Source organism: Coregonus lavaretus, assembly GCF_964263955.1.
Source record: "Coregonus lavaretus genome assembly, chromosome: 10".
Lineage (NCBI taxonomy): Eukaryota > Metazoa > Chordata > Actinopteri > Salmoniformes > Salmonidae > Coregonus > Coregonus lavaretus.
The window spans coordinates 55,774,887-55,797,949 of record NC_139997.1 but is presented as its reverse complement, the minus strand read 5'-3'; the positions used below and the strand labels follow the sequence as shown (position 1 = coordinate 55,797,949).

General features: G+C 41.9%; 1 protein-coding gene across 1 annotated transcript in view; it reads left to right on the top strand.

Moving 5' to 3' along the window:
- LOC311136385 (uncharacterized protein) overlaps positions 1–22,719 on the top strand; it is a 61,794-nt gene extending 39,075 nt beyond the window's left edge. The window contains exons 3-11 of the mRNA XM_084170481.1: positions 13,111–13,556; positions 20,094–20,190; positions 20,385–20,663; positions 20,844–20,949; positions 21,192–21,358; positions 21,563–21,714; positions 22,006–22,136; positions 22,272–22,302; positions 22,398–22,719. Of these exons, the coding sequence (XP_084026607.1) occupies positions 13,111–13,556; positions 20,094–20,190; positions 20,385–20,663; positions 20,844–20,949; positions 21,192–21,358; positions 21,563–21,714; positions 22,006–22,136; positions 22,272–22,302; positions 22,398–22,415 (1,427 nt within the window). The 3' untranslated portion in view covers positions 22,416–22,719. The remainder of the gene's footprint in view (positions 1–13,110; positions 13,557–20,093; positions 20,191–20,384; positions 20,664–20,843; positions 20,950–21,191; positions 21,359–21,562; positions 21,715–22,005; positions 22,137–22,271; positions 22,303–22,397) is intronic.
- The last annotated feature ends 344 nt before the right edge of the window (positions 22,720–23,063 follow it).

Genomic DNA, 23,063 nt, shown 5'->3' with positions numbered 1-23,063 from the left:
AGAGCTTCAAGTTCCTCGGTGTCCAAATCACTAAAGACTTAAAATGGCCCAAACACCCACGCACAGTCATGAAGAAGGCACGACAGCACCTCTTCCCTCCTCAGGAGGTTTAAAAAGTTTGGCATGGGCCCTCAAATCCTCAAAAAGTTATACAGCTGTACAATTGAGAGTATTTTGACAGGCTGCATCACTGCCTGCTATGGCAATAGCACTGCCCTCGATCGCATGGCGCTACAGAAGGTGGTGCGGACAGCCCAGTACATCACTGGGGCCGAGCTCCCTGCCATCCACCACATCTATATCAGGCGGTGGGTAGGAAGGCCCAGAAAATAGTTAGACTCCAACCGCCCAAGCCATAGACCATTCTCTCTGCTTCCACAAGGCAAGCGGTACCGGTTCATCAAGTCTGGCACCAACAGGCACTTGAACAGCTTCTATCCCCAAGCAATAGACTGATAAATAGCTACACAGACTATCTGAGTTTTTTCTTTGTCATTATGGGGAATTGTGTGTAGTTTGATGAGAAAAAAACCCAAATTTGATCCATTTTAGAATAAGGCTGTAACGTAACAGAATGTGGAAGAAGTCAAGGGGTCTGAATACTTTCCGAATGCACTGTACATTTATGCTGACTGCACACACACACACCCACTCACATACAAGCTGTTGCTGCTACTCTGTTTATCTTCTATCCTGTTGCCTAGTCACCTTACCCCTATACATGTCTACCTCCACTCCAGTATCCCTGCACATTGTAAATATGGTATTTGAACTGACCCTGTATATACAGTGAGGGGAAAAAAGTATTTGATCCCCTGCTGATTTTTGTACGTTTGCCCACTGACAAAGAAATGATCAGACTATAATTTTAATGGTAGGTTTATTTGAACAGTGAGAGACAGAATAACAACAACAAAATCCAGAAAGACGCATGTCAAAAATGTTATAAATTGATTTGCATTTTAATGAGGGAAATAAGTATTTGACCCCCTCTCAATCAGAAAGATTTCTGGCTCCCAGGTGCTGAGATAACGAGCTGAGATTAGGAGCACACTCTTAAAGGGAGTGCTCCTAATGTAATCTTGTTACCTGTATAAAAGACACCTGTCCACAGAAGCAATCAATCAATCAGATTCCAAACTCTCCACCATGGCCAAGACCAAAGAGCTCTCCAAGGATGTCAGGGACAAGATTGTAGACCTACACAAGGCTGGAATGGGCTACAAGACCATCGCCAAGCAGCTTGGTGAGAAGGTGACAACAGTTGGTGCGATTATTCGCAAATGGAAGAAACACAAAAGAAATGTAAATTTCCCTCGGCCTGGGGCTCCATGCAAGATCTCACCTCGTGGAGTTGCAATGATCATGAGAACGGTGAGGAATCAGCCCAGAACTACACAGGAGGATCTTGTCAATGATCTCAAGGCAGCTGGGACCATAGTCACCAAGAAAACAATTGGTAACACACTACGCCGTGAAGGACTGAAATCCTGCAGCGCCCGCAAGGTCCCCCTGCTCAAGAAAGCACATATCCAGGCCCGTCTGAAGTTTGCCAATGAACATCTGAATGATTCAGAGGAGAACTGGGTGAAAGTGTTGTGGTCAGATGAGACCATAATGGAGCTCTTTGGCATCAACTCAACTCGCCGTGTTTGGAGGAGGAGGAATGCTGCCTATGACCCCAAGAACACCATCCCCACCGTCAAACATGGAGGTGGAAACATTATGCTTTGGGGGTGTTTTTCTGCTAAGGGGACAGGACAACTTCACCGCATCAAAGGGACGATGGACGGGGCCATGTACCGTCAAATCTTGGGTGAGAACCTCCTTCCCTCAGCCAGGGCATTGAAAATTGGTCGTGGATGGGTATTCCAGCATGACAATGACCCAAAACACACAGCCAAGGCAACAAAGGAGTGGCTCAAGAAGAAGCACATTAAGGTCCTGGAGTGGCCTAGCCAGTCTCCAGACCTTAATCCCATAGAAAATCTGTGGAGGGAGCTGAAGGTTCGAGTTGCCATACGTCAGCCTCGAAACCTTAATGACTTGGAGAAGATCTGCAAAGAGGAGTGGAACAAAATCCCTCCTGAGATGTGTGCAAACCTGGTGGCCAACTACCAGAAACGTCTGTGATTGCCAACAAGGGTTTTGCCACCAAGTACTAAGTCATGTTTTGCAGAGGGGTCAAATACTTATTTCCCAAATTTTTCTGGATTTTTTGTTGTTGTTATTCTGTCTCTCACTGTTCAAATAAACCTACCATTAAAATTATAGTCTGATCATGTCTTTGTCAGTGTGCAAACGTACAAAATCAGCTGGGGATCAAATACTTTTTTCCCTCACTGTAGTATGCTTACTTACTGATTATGTTCTTCATATTTCTTATTTCTCGTGTTTATTTTTCTAGTATTACATTGTTATTGATTATTGCATTGTTGGGTTTTGAGTTTGCAAGAAAGGCATTTCACTGTACTTGTGCATGTGACATTGAAAATTGAAACGTATTGAACCCTTCCCAGCTAGCACGTTTGGTTCCTTGGAAGTTGTGGGAACGTATGTTTTTGGATTCACGTTTGGTTTTGGGAACAAAACCATACGTTTCCTGACCGGTAAAACTGAATGTTTTTTATAACGTTCTGAGAACAGAAGTGAAAATGTTGCCTGTTCTGGGAACGTTTATTTTTAGTTTGCAGGGATATTCTGAGAATTCTTTACTCTGGTTCCTTTAAAGTTTTATTAACGCTCTGAGAACGGAAATTATAGGTTATTTTGAGTTTTTTTTTATAACTTAACTTTCACTGAATGTTTCAAGACTTTTAAAGACATGCTCCGGAACATTGGCGACTACAAAGTATTTTTTTAAACCTCCCGCTTTGGGCTGGATGTGTCAATGTGGAGTTCATGCATGCATAATCTATGAGCAGAAATACTGTTTTACCTCAATTAGCCACAAAATCCCTAATTTGAAGCAACTTTCTCTGGAAGCTGCGCTGCGCCATTTACCCTACATTTTCCCCCACGTGGGCCAGCCCCCTAGCAATTCAAATTCAACCAATCAGCTTCAGCCGCTCGCCATATGAGTGACACCTAGCAAGATGAACATGACGCACACACAGCAGAGCGAGAGAAATGGCGTGGTGCTCATAACTGCACATATGTGACCTAGTCGCAATTTTCAGGGACCACTTTTGGCTCGTGAACGCTACTTTCAGAACAACTGGCTAAAAAGTATACAAAATCTCTTTTTAATAACACTGCTAGCTTATTTTGGGTTAACTATTGTGAACTCCAAGCTCATATAGGACACATGGAAATTAATTTCCTTAGGCAGCAATCATTCCTTAGGCACAATCAAATAAATTGCTGGTCAGACTCCCTCTAGTCATTTGTGTGTCTTAATTATTTAATCAAACTGTGTGCTTAAAGCATCAGACAAGCTCAGTGAATATAGTTGATTAAAACACATAGGATGTGTCAATATATGGGAAAATACACGTTTAAACATTTAAACATAAAATAGAACCATGAGGAAACCTGTAGAAAACGTTATACTGAATTACTGAAATTCCCACAGAAGAACGTTGTTTCTTAACATTCTCTGAACTATTTGAACATTCCCAATGTCAAACCAGTTGGAGAACGTTCCTAGAACATTACAAACATTTAACATAAATGTAACCATGTTTGAACTTTTAGGAAACGTTCTGTTCAAGTAATGAAATACCAAGCAACTATCCTGCACCATTCCCAGAAAGTTGTGGGAAGGTTGTATGCAAAATAACCATAGGACAACCACACTCTCACCAAGCTCTAAGAAACAAATGGTTCTCAGAACGTTATGTGCTAGCTGGGTTCATACATCTCTGTTCCTCACTTCTCTTGTGGCCTGGTCTCCCTGTGTCCTAAATGGCACCCTGTTGTCTACATCAGGGTTCCCCAACTGGCGGCCCGCTTGCCGAATTTGGCCCGCGGTTAGATTTATTTGCCCCCCATTGTTGGACATGAAAGACTGTGAAAACACCAGGAAATCAGCTCCAATTTATTTTAATTTAAGAAATCGGTTCCCAAGTATTCCCATGCATAATAGACGTGATCGTATACAAATGTAAGCAATGTTTGAAATGATTGTTTTAGTCAAACTTTAAATCTGTTTGGGCTTCTTGCTGTCAAGTTGCAGTCTACAAATTATTTGTAATGATGTTCCTGCCCCCCGACCATCCGCTCAAGGAAAAAATCGGCCCGCGACTGAATCTAGTTGATGATCCCTGCTCTACATAGTGCAATGTATTTTACCAGAGCCCAATGGGCCCTAGTGCACTAAATAGGGAATCATTTGAGACGTAGACATGGAGTTGGTTTGGAATGAGAAGTGTCAGTGCTGCTGTAGCTATAGCATAACCGGTCCATGAAGACTTCATCGAGTTACAGGACTGTAGCAACATGCAGTCATTAGGTCTGTACAAGCTGAAGACTCCATTCAATAGCTCTGAAATATCACACATTACACTTGGAAAGGGCCAGTTTTCCTTTGTCATTTCATAAGCAGCACCAATGTGTCTAAAGAGGATTAAGAAGCTCCCCTCCTGTTCTGTCAGCGCTGCTCTTGTTCACAGTCAGTGGGCCTGTGAGAGAGAGAGAACACTACTGTGGGAATCGTGTGCCCCTGAATGCTGCTCCTTTACACTCAAGTGAACATTAAAGGGGCATCTCAAAGACAGGCCAGCACTGCCTCTACGTCTGATGCATGAAAAATCCAGAAAATCACATTGTATGATTTTTAAGTAATTAATTTGCATTTTATTGCATGACATAAGTATTTGATCACCTACCAACCAGTAAGAATTCCGACTCTCACAGAACTGTTAGTTTTTCTTTAAGAAGCCCTCCTGTTCTCCACTCATTACCTGTATTAACTGCACCTGTTTGAACTCGTTATCTGTATAAAAGACACCTGTCCACACTATCAAACAGACTCCAACCTCTCCACAATGGCCAAGACCAGAGAGCTGTGTAAGGACATCAGGGATAAAAATTGTAGACCTGCACAAGGCTGGGATGGGCTACAGGACAATAGGCAAGCAGCTTGGTGAGAAGGCAACAACTGTTGGCACAATTATTAGAAAATGGAAGAAGTTCAAGATGACGGTCAATCACCCTCGGTCTGGGGCTCCATGCAAGATCTCACCTCGTGGGGCATCAATGATCATGAGGAAGGTGAGGGATCAGCCCAGAACTACACGGCAGGACCTGGTCAATGACCTGAAGAGAGCTTGGACCACAGTCTCAAAGAAAACCATTAGTTACACACTACGCCGTCATGGATTAAAATCCTGCAGCACACGCAAGGTCCCCCTGCTCAAGCCAGCGCATGTCCAGGCCCGTCTGAAGTTTGCCAATGACCATCTGGATGATCCAGAGGAGGAATGGGAGAAGGTCATGTAGTCTGATGAGACAAAAATAGAGCTTTTTGGTCTAAACTCCACTCGCCGTGTTTGGAGGAAGAAGAAGGATGAGTACAACCCCAAGAACAGCATCCCCACCGTGAAGCACGGAGGTGGAAACATCATTCTTTGGGGATGCTTTTCTGCAAAGGGGACAGGACGACTGCACCGTATTGAGGGGAGGATGGATCGCAGTAAGAGCATTAAAGATGGGTCGTGGCTGGGTCTTCCAGCATGACAACGACCCGAAACACACAGCCAGGGCAACTAAGGAGTGGCTCCGTAAGAAGCATCTCAAGGTCCTGGAGTGGCCTAGCCAGTCTCCAGACCTGAACCCAATAGAAAATCTTTGGAGGGAGCTGAAAGTCCGTATTGCCCAGCGACAGCCCCCAAACCTGAAGGATCTGGAGAAGGTCTGTATGGAGGAGTGGGCCAAAATCCCTGCTGCAGTGTGTGCAAACCTGGTCAAGACCTACAGGAAACGTATGATCTCTGTAATTGCAAACAAAGGTTTCTGTACCAAATATTAAGTTCTGCTTTTCTGATGTATCAAATACTTATGTTGTGCAATAAAATGCAAATTAATTACTTAAAAATCATACAATGTGATTTTCTGGATTTTTGTTTTAGATTCTGTGTCTCACAGTTAAAGTGTACCTATGATAAAAACTACAGACCTCTACATGCTTTGTAAGTAGAAAAACCTGCAAAATCGGCAGTGTATCAAATACTTATTCTCCCCTATGTATGTATGTATGTATGTATGTATGTATGTATGTATGTATGTATGTATGTATGTATGTATGTATGTATGTATGTATGTATGTATGTATGTATGTATGTATGTATGTATGTATGTATGTATGTATGTATGTATGTATGTATGTATGTATGTATGTATGTATGTATGTATGAAAGAAAAAGTATTTGCCCCCTTTCTAATTTCATCTACTTTTGCATATTTGTGATATTGAATGTTATCAGATCTTCAACCAAAACCTAATATTAGATAAAGGGAACATAAGTGAATAACTAACACAACAATTACATATTAATTTCATAAACAAAGTTATGCAACACCCAATTCCCCTGTGTGAAAAAGTAATTGCCCCCTTACACTCAATAAATGGTTGTGCCACCTTTAGCTGCAATGACTCCAACCAAATGCTTCCTGTAGTTGTTGATCAGTCTCTCACGTCGCTGTGGAGGAATTTTGGCCCACTCTTCCATGAACTTAAAGAACTGCTTTAACTCAAGCATGAACTGCTCGTTTCAAGTCCTGCCACAACAACTCAATTGGGATTAGGTCTGGAATTTGACTAGGCCATTCCAAAACTTCCAATTTTATAAATTTTCATGTAGACTTGATTGTGTGTTTTGGATCATTGTCTTGCTGCATGACCCAGCTGCGCTTCAGCTTCAGCTCACAGACGGATGGTCTGACATTCTCCTGTAGAATTTTCTGATACAGAGCAGAATTCATGGTTCCTTCTATTAAGGCAAGTCGTCCAGGTCCTGAGGCAGCAAAGCATCCCCAAACCATCACACCCCCACCACCATGCTTGACCTTTGGTATGATGTTCTTACTGTGGAATGCAGTGTTTGGTTTTCGCCAGGCATAGTGGGACCCATCTCGTCCCATTTGCTAAGGGGACAGGACAACTTCACCGCATCAAAGGGACGATGGACGGGGCCATGTACCGTCAAATCTTGGGTGAGAACCTCCTTCCCTCAGCCAGGGCATTGAAAATGGGTTGTTGTTGGGTATTCCAGCATGACAATGACCCAAAACACACGGCCAAGGCAACAAAGGAGTGGCTCAAGAAGAAGCACATGAAGGTCCTGGAGTGGCCTAGCTAGTCTCCAGACCTTAATCCTATAGAAAATCTGTGGAGGGAGCTGAAGGTTCGAGTTGCCATACGTCAGGCTCGAAACCTTAATGGCTTGGAGAAGATCTGCAAAGAGGAGTGGGACAAAATCCCTCCTGAGATGTGTGCAAACCTGGTGGCCAACTACAAGAAACGTCTGACCTCTGTGATTGCCAACAAGGGTTTTGCCACCAAGTACTAAGTCATGTTTTGCAGAGGGGTCAAATACTTATTTCCCTCATTAAAATGCAAATCAATTTATAACATTTTTGACATGCGTTTTTCTGGATTTTTTTGTTGTTATTCTGTCTCTCACTGTTCAAATAAACCTACCATTTAAAATTATAGACTGATCATGTCTTTGTCAGTGGGCAAACGTACAAAATCAGCAGGGGATCAAATACTTTTTTCCCTCACTGTAGTTCCCAGTTGTCTTGAGATTTCCCAGTCCCGAGTTTCCAGTTTTGAACCCGGCAGAAGTCATGCAGGATTGACAGCATGGCCAATGTATTCAACCTTTTCTGGCCCATGGTGTTGCTTGTGAATGTTTATCCTTTTAAGCTTGGAAAAGAGACCCTTAAACCCAGACTTGGACCACACACCCTCTCCACCGAATATCAGGCAGGGGAAGCAAAATATTGATTGCTTTGCAATGCTTGCAGTTAGCCACTGATTCCTTCCAAACCACTCATTGTTGAATTAGTGATTTCCAACTTGTTGTGTAATGTTTATGTCCAATGGCCGAAGAGCACCGATACGTTTTATCTATAATTTCTCTTCATATGAAAAGGATTTGCCAGTAGATTGTTGACGTGATACATGATGATGACTGCTTGTCTAGCTTGCTAGCTAAGATTTTGAAAGTATGACGACATGATCAGTCCAATCAAAGCTACGGTAGATATAATGTGATTTGATGTCATTTTATCTGTGGCCAATGACCTTGAGCCTTCTTAGATGGGCACTTCTATTGTAAATCAATGGCAGCACCCAAGGGGGCTTGAACTTTCTAGGTCTCCCTGTAGATTTTGCGGTGACGTAGTGTCCCCATGAGTGACAGAACACTGAGCCAATCACGGCGCAACTAGAGAAAATTACCAACCCCTACGCTCTGTATTTTCCACTGGCTGCCCCACCACCCCAGAAAGCACTGAGCTAGGCTGAAACAACTGCATTTTGGAGCTGCCTTACTAAAGAATGCAAAAAAGAGACCGTGTTTGTATGCAGCTTTATTAACTATTTGTAATATAATTTTTTACATTGTTTGCAAACTGATATGTGACACATTAATGCCAAAATAACATGCAAAACAGGCAACACATTATTTTATTTATTTGTATCTAAACAGGTGGGGCTCTGCCCTAAATTACCAGTCGACACTGCACAGCACAGCGACAGAGGAGGCAGGCTGTTTGAATGTGATTTGCATCTAGAGTGGATAGTGTTGTCAGAAATCACACAGCGCGATAAAGAAACTGCTGAACACTGTATTGTTGTGCTTCTGCCTGTCATTGACTGCTTGCTGAGGTGAAAGCCATGCGTCACTCGATGCCCTCTCACTCAGCCCCTCGCACACTCCTCACAAACACTCTTGAGTGACAGAACTGGGGTGCTGACCGTATTACACCCCCTCCAATCATTGAGAACACAACTCCTACAAACACTTCACCCTCCTCAAGATTGCTCTTTCCTTTCAATCCTTTTGCTTTCATTCTCTCTACCTACCGCTACCTCTCTGTCTCTCCCTCTCTCACTCATTTGAAGTACTCCTATGATAAGAGCTGTTGAGAGGAGAAAGCCAGTACTTGATGATCCTCATCAAATCAACATGCTTTTAAGACGCATTGTGGATACAGCATCGTTGTCATCAGCATTGTTGCATGTGCTGCATTAACCATGCAAACTGAACACAAGTGTCTCGGGGTCGAGCACAGGGTTGCCAGGTCTAGCTAAAAATTCTAGACCAATGACCACTGAAAACCTGCCCAAAAGCCCTGAAAGCCAGGCCAAATTAGTTTTTTTACAGAGGAGAGGAGTTGCCACATTTATACAATAAACCCTTTTCCTTTAACGTTATCAAGCCAGTTAAGAAAGAAGCAAAATTTGGTTTATATCAAAAGGAGAATTATTGCGAGCTATGACATGACGTAATAAAGGAATTTGAATATGTCGCAAGAGAAAATATAATTTGCCCTTATTAAACTCGCCAGATCATTTTCCATCAATGGATGTTGAATTAACTCGTTTGACTGAAATGATTAAACAATGAGGCAAAAGGGGGTATGGTAAATGGCCAATATACCACAGCTAAGGGCTGTTCTTAAGTATGACGCAACACAGAGTGCCTGGATACAGCAGTTAGCCGTGGTATATTGGCTATATACCACAAACCCCGAGGTGCCTTATTGCTATTATAAACTGGTTACCAACGTAATTAGAACAGTAAAAAGTACTTTTTTGTCATGCATATACCATTCAGCCAATCAGCATTCAGGGCTCAAACCAGGTTTATAATTGTAAATAAATATATTTTGCGCATGTGCATAACTACAGATAAATCCGACAGGAGAGTTTGAGTGATTAAAGTTGGACAGAGGATCTTAATCTCTAAGCAAGAAACACTTGGACAAACTTTAAAAAACTAATGCTAGGCTATTTTCTGGCAATTGTGCTGTTATTATGTGCCAGATGTTAAGACTACAAACTGTTATAAATGGCCCATTTGCTAGATTGACTTGTCATTTCAATAGGCGTAGGCTACAGACTAAAATCTGGGTTTATGATTGCAACTTTGCCATGGTTTGCTTAGATAAAGGCAGGTAGCCTATAGCCCCAGATAGGCCTACATCTCATTTCAGATAGTCTACGGTAGCCTAGGCGAGATGTAAACTGAACAATTTAGCAGCTTGCTTAGTTCAAGTCGAGAGACGAATTTATTCAACATGAATAGCGAAGCGATTTCTAGGTAAGAAGTGCTTGTGTTTCCCAATAGCCTGCTGGAATAGGCTACTGAGGAGGGGGGGTCATAATTTCAATCACTGAATTAAATATTAATAATATGTATATGAACTGAAAATGCTTGTCAACAACAACCAGTGTTTATATCTTTTTTTAAATGTTTTACCTGTAGGCTAATCTGACTAGTTACGTAAATCTAATGCATTCTAACAACTGATCGGCAATTGCGATAGAGCTTTGATACCAATGTAATTAACTAAACAGGTCCATTATTAATTACATAATAACACAAGGCTACAACAACAATAAACTGAAGTTAAAGGCTATTTATTAAATCATTTTGCCAGCTCCAGGTAGGCTACACAAGTCGCACAAATTGATTTGCAATGACTCCAGTAATATCGTCCTTTCAACATATTTATTGTATGAAATGGAAGCCTACAGTGGCCTACAATGGCAAATAAATGAATAGGCTACTTGATGGCCAACAGAAGCAAATGTATCATTGTTCACATTTTAATGTCAGTTTCATTGAGGACTTTCCCACCATAAAAAGAACCACGCGAGGGAGTTCCATAACTTCCATTTCAAATTTCCCAATAACTGAGGATGCGTAAAACACTTAACTTAATACAGTTTGCTTCTTTCAGCAAAGTCTACATTAGAATGCCGTTTAAACCACCTCCGGGCGAATTTATGTAATGCGCCCAAAGTCATTTAACATTGCTTTGTCGCCATTATTTATTGATGTGCATCAGTTCTAGCATGTTAATGTTTTATGGAAAAAGGGTTGGAAATATGTTCCATAATGACAATCTACAGTGCATTCGGAAAGTATTCAGACCCCTTGACTTTTTCCACATTTTGTTATGTTACAGCCTTATTCTAAAATGGATGAAATAAAACAATTTACTCACCAATCGACACACAATACCACATAATGACAAAGCGAAAACAGGTTTTTAGAAATGTTTTACAAATGTATTAAAAATACAAAACAAATACCTTATTTACATAAGTATTCAGATCCTTTGCTATGAGACTCGAAAATCGAGCTCAGGTGCATTCTGTTACCATTGATCATCCTTGAGATGTTTCTACAACTTGATTGGAGTCCAGCTGTGGTAAATTCAATTGATTGGACATGATTTGGAAAGGCACACACCTGTCTATATAAGGTCCCACAGTTGACCGTGCATGTCAGATGAAAAACCAAGCCATTAGGTCGAAGGAATTGGCCGTAGAGCTCCGAGACAGGATTGTGTCGAGGCACAGATCTGGGGAAGGGTACCAAAAAATGTCTGCAGCATTGAAGGTCTTGGCCTTGATTATCCACTCATCAGTAAAAGACAGCCCGCTTGGGCTATGGTGAATCATGGTGGTGGCAGCATCATGCTGTGGGGATGTTTTTCAGCGTCTGGGACTGGGAGACTAGTCAGGATTGAGGGAAAGATGAACGGATCAAAGTACAGAGAGATCCTTGATGAAAACCTGCTCCAGAGCGTCAGGACCTCAGACTGGGGCGAAGGTTCACCTTCCAACAGGACGGCAACCCTAAGCACACAGCCAAGACAACGCCGGACTGGCTTCGGGATAAGTCTGAATGTCCTTGAGTGGCCCAGCCAGAGCCCAGAACCCGATCGAACATCTCTAGAGAGACCTGAAAATAGCTATGCAGCAATGCTCCCCATCCACCTGACAGCGCTTGAGAGGATCTGCAGAGAAGAATGGGAGAAACTCACCAAATACAGGTGTGCCAAGCTTGTAGCGTCATACCCAAGAAGACTCGGCTGTAATCGCTGCCAAAGGTGCTTCAACAAAGTACTGAGTAAAAGGTCTGAATACTTATATAAATGTGATATTTCAGTTTTTTCTTTTTAAGAAATTTGCAAAAATGTCTAAAAAACCTGTTTTTGCTTTTGTCATTATGGGGTATTGTGTGTGTGTGTGTGTGTGTAGATTAATGAGGGGGGAAAAAAACAATTTAATCAATTTTAGAATAAGGCTGTAATGTAACAGTGTGGAAAAATTCAAAGGGTCTAAATACTTTCTGAATGCAATGTACATAATGATATGTACTGTATTTATGAATAGTATGTAAATAGTTTTTTGTCTCTTGGTGTCTTTCCAATATGTAACTCTTATTTTATTTTTTTTGCATTTCATGTAGTATCTTATGTTTTTCTTGTCTAGCTATAACTGTTCTGTACTTTGTTGCGTATTTGTACGTTTTATGTGAACCCCAGGAAAAGTAGCGTCTGCATCTGCAGTCGCTACTTGGGATCCTAAACTAAACACTCATTTCTCTCTATCTCTCTCCATTTCCCCTCTCTCCTCTCTCTCGCTTCTCTCTTTTCTACTCTCACTCTCCACTCTCACTTCCAGTGACAGGCCATTCACAAGGAGGAGCAGCCACAGTGTCACTACTATATTATATTATATTATATTATACACTTGACTGAGGGATACGTGCCTGTGTCTGTTTAGGCTGTATAGTGTTCCACTGGTTCACTCTGTCACACGCATCCTTTTGGTCAAACTCAACATTCCATCAAGATGCACATAAAAAAATAATATATATATATATATATATATATGGCATAATTTTCAAAATAAGAGCAGAGAGAGAGCGATTGAGAGTCAGGGAAACGTAATTTCACTAGAAATGCAATCGCTAGAAAGTTATCGAGCAAAGCTGATGAAAAGACGTCATTCACAGACCTCTGAATATGAGGGAAGGATTTTGAACTGACTAGGTCAGACTGAGTGAATAATCAGAAGTCAATGGTCTGTCCTGTTCAGTGAGTGACTTTGTTCCTCTGTCCCTCTGTGTCCCCCTGCAGGCGCACTGACGGAGTGTTATGACGAGCTGGGGAACCGCTACCAGCTGCCAGTCTACTGCCTGTCTCCACCCGTCAACATTATCGAGGAGAAGAGTGACCTGGAGAGTCTGGAGGTCAGCGAGCCGCCCCCCAGCGAGGGCCATGAGTGCCAGCTGCGCCTGCGCCTGTCCACGGGCCGGGACCTGCGCCTGGCGGTGAGGACCACGGACACGGTGCAGCACATGAAGCGGCGGCTGCAGGCGGTGGAGGGCGTGGCGGCGGCCACCCAACGCTGGTTCTTCTCGGGCCGGCCGCTCACAGACAAGATGAAGCTGGAGGAGCTGAAGATCTCCAGGGACTACGTGGTGCAGGTGATCGTCAGCCAGCCGCCCGCCCCCCTGCCCACCCAGGCACCGCCCACCCCCACACCAGCCACGCCCGTCATGCTACCCCAGGACCCAACGCCCGTGGAAAACTAGTGCCTGGCACCCGGACAGGGCACGCATGCAGGAAGGGAGAGGACCACAATGGGAGGACCATCTTGTCTAAGAGAGCGAGAGAGAGAAGGGTGGAAGTGTGTGTTTGTGTTGAGATGGTTTGTGGGTAAGGGGGGTGTGTGTGTGTGTGTGTGTGTGTGTGTGTGTGAAGGAGCTAAGGAGGTAGAGGGTTAAACACGTGTCTTTAAAGGTGCTGGAACAGGACTAGAGAACCAAGGTGAGCTGAGCCGAGCTGTGTGGTCATTGAAAGGGTTTGTTTACAGTTGTGAGGGTTTGTTAAGCTGTATTCCCTCCCTGTCTCTTCTTCTCCCTCCTCGACGGGATGGGGAGGTTATTCTGCAAGGCATGCTGGGATAGCAGCTGGGGTGTGTCTGTGTCTCAGCAGGAGCAGGAAGACTCCGCCTCCTCGACTGAAGACAACTAACCAGGAGCAGGAAGAGACTCCACCACAAGACAGGACCACCTGCCAACCTGGCTTTTAACAAATCAACCTTTTTCAAAAACTATTTTCAAAAACTTGTCTTGCTTTTAGTGGAAACTGAACAACCAAAAAAATTCTGATCTGGGGAAACTATAAGGAACGGGGAAGAATAGACAGTAACAACTTTTTCATTTTGCATTATTTCTACTATTGTTTTGATTTCACTGCTGTTGCATTTTAGTCCTTGTCTTTGTCAAGGATAATTCTGTATTGATTTGGAGGACTGTGTCGATGTTCCAGAACCTCCTACCTGCCTGCCTGCTCTCCATCTCCTCTGTAGCTTCAAGTCAGTCAGCGGTCAGTCCTTCTATTGCTTTGTTTGTTATGCACCTTACCTGTAGCAGTTTTGACCTGTAGCTTCTTTCTGCAGACATTACATGTAGCTCCGCCAGTCAACTCTTCTTAAGTAGATGAATCACATGTTGTGGACTATAACTTTTAGTTCCGATCTTGGTTTGTGAAGTTAGGCCGTCACTGCGGCAGATTAGTTCCCTTCTCATTCTCCAGTAAACATCCCATCATGTAAACGTGACACTCTCACTCTCCGTTTGACTGTATGCACCAGTAGGTTTCCAGTTATAACCTGTGTAGAACTTAAAAAGGACAATGTTGTACAAACTGAATGTGCTGGGATGAGGTGTCATCGCAAAGTTTTGAATGGCACTGTGCTTAGAAATGCTGCTTCACTATACTTTAAGATACTTATCAGAGCAGTGTGTAATCAATTTGTGTGTGTGATAGAGAAATAGAGAGTAAATGCATGTTTGAGAGGTTGTCGAGAGAAAGTGCTGGATGTACAGCTATGTTCATGTGTACAATATCTTCTGGTGATGAGGCAGACCTCAGAACATACTAAGAAGAGGTTACAACTTTAGCAGGTCTCTAGGGGTTGTACTGTGGAGTGTGGACATAAATCACACCAGAGGTCTTGTCCTCCTCCTGTAGTTCATTATTCTGCTTCTCTCTTTGTGTGTGTTAATGCACATCAAGACTTATTCATGAAAAATGAAATTCAGTAACCCAGTTGCATATTTTGAAATAGAATGTTTTTAATTAAATGGACCAACATTTGTACTCCACAATGTCTCTCTCATTTCATTGGATCAGTTCTTGGGAATAGAAGGGCCTCTGGGGTTTCAGTTAAAAAGTAAAAGCAGAACAGAATGGAATTGGAGTCATGTTTGAAGAACAGAACCAGCCTATTTGGAAATTCTAGGTTCCATGTAATATGACCTATCCTGTACAGAGGGTACTTTACAGTTTTTAAAAACACTTGAATTAAAAGACTAGCTGTAGATTCTATATCACACATGTGAAGAATAGGGTTGCAAGGAGAGGGTATATTACTGGAAACTTTCTAAGTTTACCAGTAAACTACCAGAATTTTGGCAAGGATTTTATGTAATCTATCACAAGACATTTAGTGGCCCTTTTGGGTACTTCAGATTATCATGTGTCTGTAGTAATCGCTGGCCCTCAGTGTGGCCTGATCACCAAAAAATATATGAAATAATAACATGATTTGAAAATAGAATGACAAAACTGTAAAATGTAGGTACCTCCCCCATGTCCAGACAAATTCTCCCATTTCGTGCCTAATGACCTCGACCCAGATAGAGTTTGAGTTTGAGTACGCTGGCATTTTGTTGTTGTGGGTTTAGAGGATGTTGACCCACGTCTGCAGCTGTGGAGGAAGAAATGTCCTCCACTTCCCCTGTGGGATTCCACCTATTGGAAAGACAATGAAAAACAGGGAAGCAGCTTTGTGAGTGTGGTTCCATATTTCCTTTCATCTGCTGACAGAGAGTAAATCACTTTATTGTATCACAGTGGAGAGAGAGATGGACCTCATGTCCATGTTTGGAAGACTAGATATTCTGTGTATTTACTCATTTTCCTGGGCACCCATGGCACCCAAACCACCATCCACTCTCCTGTCCATGAGTCAGCCCATGGATCTAATCCTGGTTTTAAAAAAGGTTAGAACAGGAGACTATCAGTCATTTCCTGCTGGAGGAAGTCTGCTGTCAGCCATAAATTATGAGTTGTTTAGCTTGTGAACCTTTCGCCTTGTAATGTTTTCATACTTTTACTACATCATATTAGTCAGATAAACAGCATGGTGAATGTTCCATGTCCATGTGAAAGGCTGGTATGATGTATAAAGGAGGGGAAACCCAGAGCTGATGCGCTGATATTTAAGCAATATTGTTTAAATATAGTTTGTTCTCATCAATGTTTTTTTTAGTTTTTCACATTGTACTGCTACCTACTTATATTCAGGGGTGTGGGGCTCACAATAATGCATTTTTCTATTTCTCAGTAGACCCAAAACAGCACATGTATCATAACACATTCACCCTATGCTACGATACAATCCTCTGCGACAATAATGTCCCTGAATCCAGCTATAGGAAGCCAAACAATGTAATCCGTTTTTATGAAATAAAATGTGACATTAATTCTAGTATATGAGATTGAGAGAGGCACTCTGACAGCAACACCTTAGAGGAAGTCATTGAGAAAGACTATAATGCTCTCAGCATCTCCCTTGCAATTAGTCTGACGGTGTAATCCATTCCTCTGTAAACGGATGTCATATCTAATCAACATGCCAACGCTAGGCTAATTAGTAGGCCATCTCATCTGGGGGCGGATGCTACTGCTGCTAATGAACTCTATACTGCATCCCAATGGTTCTAACATATGAAGCCAACATGGCTCAAAGGGGGCACACAGAGTGAGATTCAGTCCCGCTCGTTTCATAAGGCAATCACAATTTGATTTGTCAGGGGTCTTTACCATAAAAACATCCATTCTGATTATGTTAATTAGACTCTGAATTGGTTTGCACAGTGTCCATGGATATGTTATTCAAAAACAAATTACACAATGATATGAAGTGTCTAAGTGAAGACAACCGTTAATTAGCTTATTTGAGATATAAGTGTGGATATGGAATATTTTCTAACCAGTGTCCCATACTGAGGTAACCTATGTGAGAGCTGTATGACTAAAGAGTTTGATAGATGAGGGGGAACTGAAGTGGAACTGTGGATTTGATTTATGCTCTATCAAAGCATGTGGCTAAATACACTACCGTTCAAAAGTTTGGGGTCACTTAGAAATGTCCTTGTTTTCGAAAGAAAAGCAATTTTTTTGTCCATTAAAATAACATCAAATTGATCAGAAATACAGTGTAGACATTGTTAATGTTGTAAATGGCTATTGTAGCTGGAAATGGCTGATTTTTTATGGAATATCTACATAGGCGTACAGAGGCCCATTATCAGCAACCATCAGTCCTGTGTTCCAATGGCACGTTGTGTTTGCTAATCCAAGTTTATCATTATAAAAGGCTAATTGATCATTAGAAAACCCTTTTGCAATTACAGTGGGGGAAAAAAGTATTTAGTCAGCCACCAATTGTGCAAGTTCTCCCACTTAAAAAGATGAGAGAGGCCTGTAATTTTCATCATAGGTACACGTCAACTATGACAGACAAAATGAGAATTTTTTTTCCAGAAAATCACATTGTAGGATTTTTAATGAATTTATTTACAAATTATGGTGGAAAATAAGTATTTGGTCAATAACAAAAGTTTCTCAATACTTTGTTATATACCCTTTGTTGGCAATGACACAGGTCAAACGTTTTCTGTAAGTCTTCACAAGGTGTAGAAACATCATGCTTTGGGGCTGTTTTTCTGCAAAGGGACCAGGACGACTGATCCTTGTAAAGGAAAGAATGAATGGGGCCATGTATCGTGAGATTTTGAGTGAAAACCTCCTTCCATCAGCAAGGGCATTGAAGATGAAACATGGCTGGGTCCTTCAGCATGACAATGATCCCAAACACACCGCCCGGGCAACGAAGGAGTGGCTTCGTAAGAAGCATTTCAAGGTCCTGGAGTGGCCTAGCCAGTCTCCAGATCTCAACCCCATAGAAAATCTTTGGAGGGAGTTGAAAGTCTGTGTTGCCCAGCGACAGCCCCAAAACATCACTGCTCTAGAGGAGATCTGCATAGAGGAATGGGCCAAAATACCAGCAACAGTGTGTGAAAACCTTGTGAAGACTTACAGAAAACATTTGACCTGTGTCATTGCCAACAAAGGGTATATAACAAAGTATTGAGAAACTTTTGTTATTGGCCCAATTACTTATTTTCCACCATAATTTGCAAATAAATTCATTAAAAATCCTACAATGTGATTTTCTGGATTTTTTTTTCTCATTTTGTCTGTCATAGTGTCTGTACCTACGATGAAAATTACAGGCCTCTCTCATCTTTTTAAGTGGGAGAACTTGCACAATTGGTGGCTGACTAAATACTTTTTTCCCCCCACTGTATACTTATACAGTATATAGCTATTAGGTACACATCCAGGAATACTTTCACATGTTTTACATCACAATGAACCTGAGGCGGTCAGCTTGAACCTCAGACACAGTTCCCTGTTTTTGTTCCTTGACGACACGTCCCGAGCGTAGGTAGATACTCGGTAGCCAGCGTTATGTGATTCTCACCTCAACCCAACTATTTCCTGTTCCCCTTAATCTCTTTGTCCTCTTTAGTCTCAGTCTCCTACTGTACGTCCTGGATTCCTTTCCTAACGTCACTTCGCACAAATGTTGTCTAAAGTCTGGGTGCAAACCTGACTTGTCATTTGATAGCACAGCTAGGATGTAGCCCACACACAGTTAGAACAAAGTCATGCCCATGCAAAAATAGATACTAGTATGGGATCTTGGGATGCTTGGTCATTCGCTCTCATGGCAGATGACTGGATTGCATCACTACTACGTTCCTCTCAGGTAGTGACATCAGTCACCATACCACAGAAGTTGCAGAAATAGACCCCCCCCCCCCCCCCCCCCCATTCAGCAGTCTAGTTCTTACTTAAAGGTCCAGTGCAGTTAAAAATGTGATTTTATTGTGAAATGTGAAAATTATGCTAATGTCCTTTTAGTATAAGACCTGTTTGAAAAGACCACCTTTAATTGCAGCCTGTTTTGGGTGGGATGGACTACTCTGTAATACTAATTGCTACCTGCCCATTCTTTTTGTACCAATCTCCCAACCTCATAACTAGCTACCATGAAGCCATTTCAGGCTATCAATCAAGTTAGTTTGACAAGCTGGCTACTCTATCTTAGGTTGGTAGACTTTAGAAAAGCAAGAAATTACTAAATGTACTGAATAAGACTCACATTCCTTTCAATCTTTTACCCAGATTTTAGCAGAGGTGCAGAGAAGCATATTTAGTTTCATAAAATAATAACCACCAGTCAGGGGAATAGACAGTTCAAGAGGAATGCTTAGATATGCAGAAAAATAAACATGTTTTGTACATAAAATTAAGCATTATGATTATGGCTCTAGATTGCAGGAAAAAGTTGATTCAGGTGTTTGAGAAATGCAAAAGTCTCCAACTTCCGGACGGAGGGGCCCATCTCCTATGGACCACCCCCCAGCCATCTTCATGCATTTTGTGCCCCCTCAGATTTTTGGGGTGCATGACGCCCCTGCTCCCAGACAGTCCTGTCAAAATTCTTGCTTGAGAAATTGCTCTTTGCTGGGAAGCTATTTTGTTTCTTTTTGACCATTTTAATTGAAAACAATCACAGTAAGTAATTGTTACCCAGAAAAGATTTGATATAGAGATAGAAACGGCTCCATTGGTCCTTTAAACTGACCACACATTCTCAAATCCTATTTAAAAAAATACTAATAGGTCAGTTCCTCTAAGCTGGCAGGTGGGACTTTTTATTTTGAGTCTCTTTACTTCTGTTCCACTGATATATAAATACTGTCTGGGTCAACATGACAGCACTACACTCCAGCCAGGCTCACACTCTGCTTATATCTCATTATCAAGGTAAGATATGCACATACTACTACAGTATAGCCTGTTGATTAGAGTATATTTGACTTTGTCTGGCTCAGGAGAACGTCCTTAACATTTAGATACAATAGATATCGATAGATATGAACTTAAAGTACTCTTGATTTTCTTTCTGCCAGATGAACATGTTACGACTCAACGTCCTGTATCTTCTCCTACATGTGGCATCAAGCAGCCAACATGGGACAGAGACCATTGAGACTCTCATGCCAAATGGTGACTGTTTGTCTATTTATCTCTCATCTTTACCTATGTCTACTTCTCTTTACAGACACACTATCTACTTCTGATTATATAACTTCTGCTCTCATAATATTCATATGTGGGAGACCAATGCAATTCAAACATTTGAATAGAACTTATTTAAACGTGGAGGCTATACTAAAACAGTGGTGGTCATGTGGTCCCAGTGCTTGTCGTCAAGGTGGATCGAAGGGTCTTCACTGAGACGCAGGTCCCTCTGAGCTGTGGGGACTATCTGGACACAGAGGTGATATGGAGGAAAGGCAGTAAGCATGTAGGACAAGGAAACCAGATCAGGGTGAAAGTGGAGAGTATGATGGGAGGGAACTACAGCTGCCACAACGCTGCTGGAGTCTACCTCAACCACACTCTGGTGCTGGTGCAAGACATACAATCACCCAACAGACGATGCGTCCTGGAGAAGTCACATGACACAGATGAAGATGGTGAGTGAGTGTGTGTGTGTGTGTGTGTGTGTGTGTGTGTGTGTGTGTGTGTGTGTGTGTGTGTGTGTGTGTGTGTGTGTGTGTGTGTGTGTGTGTGTGTGTGTGTGTGTGAGTGGGTGAGAGAGAAAGAAAGATATAATCAGAGAATCATTTTTTCATTTGGTTTCTCTTTTTACCCAGAGTACATAAGATGTTTGGCAAAAAATTACAGTGGAATATTTCATTGCTCTTGGAAGAAGACTGAGCATCGGATGTCAGCAGCTGTTGTTTTTGTCCAAGTAGGACGGTAAGTCTTCAAACACACGCCATGGACAGTAAAATAGAAACAATAGTCTGCTTTCATGTACTTGTGTTTACATCATTTGATCTTGTCACATGAATGATGTGAGTCGCAATTGAAACACAGCGCAAATGCTTTCTCCATTGTCTCCCTGTGACGAGCTTTTGATTTGTTATGTTTGGACCTGAGGCTTCTTTCAGAGAGAGAAAGCACCAAGGCTAACCAGGAGATTTGTGTCCCTCATCCAGCCCCATCTCCTGCTCCGTAGACAGTGATGGTGCAGGCCTGACCTGTCAGGACCGGGATAGCTGCCCCTTTGCTGAGGAGGTGTCCCGCATTGACCTCACTGTATACTTCAGGAGCAATGACCTCCTAGAGGAATACACCATCACACCCTTCTACATCCGAGAAATAGGTACAGTAAGGCCAGGGTTCACGTGTGCTCCGCACTCATTCGCTGGAAATTCCAATGTCACATCATACAGGTATAAGTTAATATACAGTACATCTCATTTCATCCTTGCTGTATGTAGACATGCTGTACAGTATATTGATTAATATGGCCTCCATCCAATTTAACCCTTCAGAAATATTGGTTCTGTCTGTTCTCCCTCCTCAGTGAAGCCAGACAAGATCCACATCACCAAGGTGGAGGGGAACACATTTCAGTGGGAGTACCCAGCGACGTGGAGCCGCCCATGGCCTTACTTCCCCCTCACGTTCCGAGTCAAAGTGGTCCACCAGGGGGCAAGCTGTGACTCTAAGGAACAGGTATAAGCAATGATTTTATCCTTGGAATCCTCAATGTGTCTTGATTGACACTAGTCTGTGATACATGGCTGGTCTGTCTAAGGTAGGGCGGCAGGTAGCCTAGCGGTTAAGATTGTTTGGCCAGTAACTGAAAGGTCGCTGGTTCGAATCTCCGAGCTGGCTATGTGAAATGTGTGATGTCCCTTTGAGCAAGGCACTTAACCTTAATTGCTCCTCTAAGTCGCTCTGGATAAGAGCTTCTGCTAAATGATGTAAATGTAAGGTGATGGTACCCTCTCTCCTCTTTGATAGGTGTTTATAAGTGAAACCAACATAAATGAAACAAAATTCACAGTTCGTCCCCGCCACAATAAATATCGTTTCTGCCTCCGGGCAAAGGATGACCTGGTTGACTCCCAATGGAGCCAATGGACCCATCATGAGTGAGTCTAGACATTTTCACTGTGTCCTGCCCTCTAATACACAACTTCATTAGTAGTTTAAGAATGTAAAAATTTCAACAGCACTAAACTGTGAAGAGATTAAAGGTTTGTGGCTGACATGTCTTTGTACAACAGGGTGAAGAATAAACCCAAGAAACATTTACAGGTTTGATGGCTCCTTATCACCCATAAATAAAAACATTTCACAATTTATGTTGTTTGTAGAAAAATGTCTAATTTCTGTCTCTTTATTGTAAAAAGGTAAGCAAACCCAGATGAAGACCGACAACATACCATCACTCAGCTTCAACCAATACATCCAAATATGGAATAGTCTGGTCACTGTACATAAACAAATATTTTACATTATACTGAAGACAAGTTATGGAATGTAGCTAGTATACTATGATTGTTGTGATTTGAATGTAAGGCAAACTTTATATTTATTTATACAATTCTGAAATGTAATTACACCATTATTGATGTTATTCATCTCTTATCCAATATGGTTTTCATTGCTGTAGCATGAAGATGTTTACTTAAATTATTAAATAGACGCAAAAATAAAATTCATGCTCACGTTAATTTGTTTGCATCTGAATCAACAAAGTATTCACATAGATTACTTTTCAAGAAACTTGAATATAACAGGTGAGTATTTATAATGGTTACACTAATGAAACTGACAAGATGACTGGGTATAAAAATCTGACCAGAAAAGCAATTTTTGTAAAAAGTGTAATCTTTTATTTACAGTCAGGATATGTTCACAACAGGAATCCGGTGTCCACTTGTTAAAAACATGTTCACGTTGTCTGACACACTCCCCTACGTACTTGGACAGTGAAACTATAACTTTTAATTTGGCACTATACTCAAGCATTTTGGATTTGAGAGGAAATGCTTTATGAGGTGACAGCACAGAAT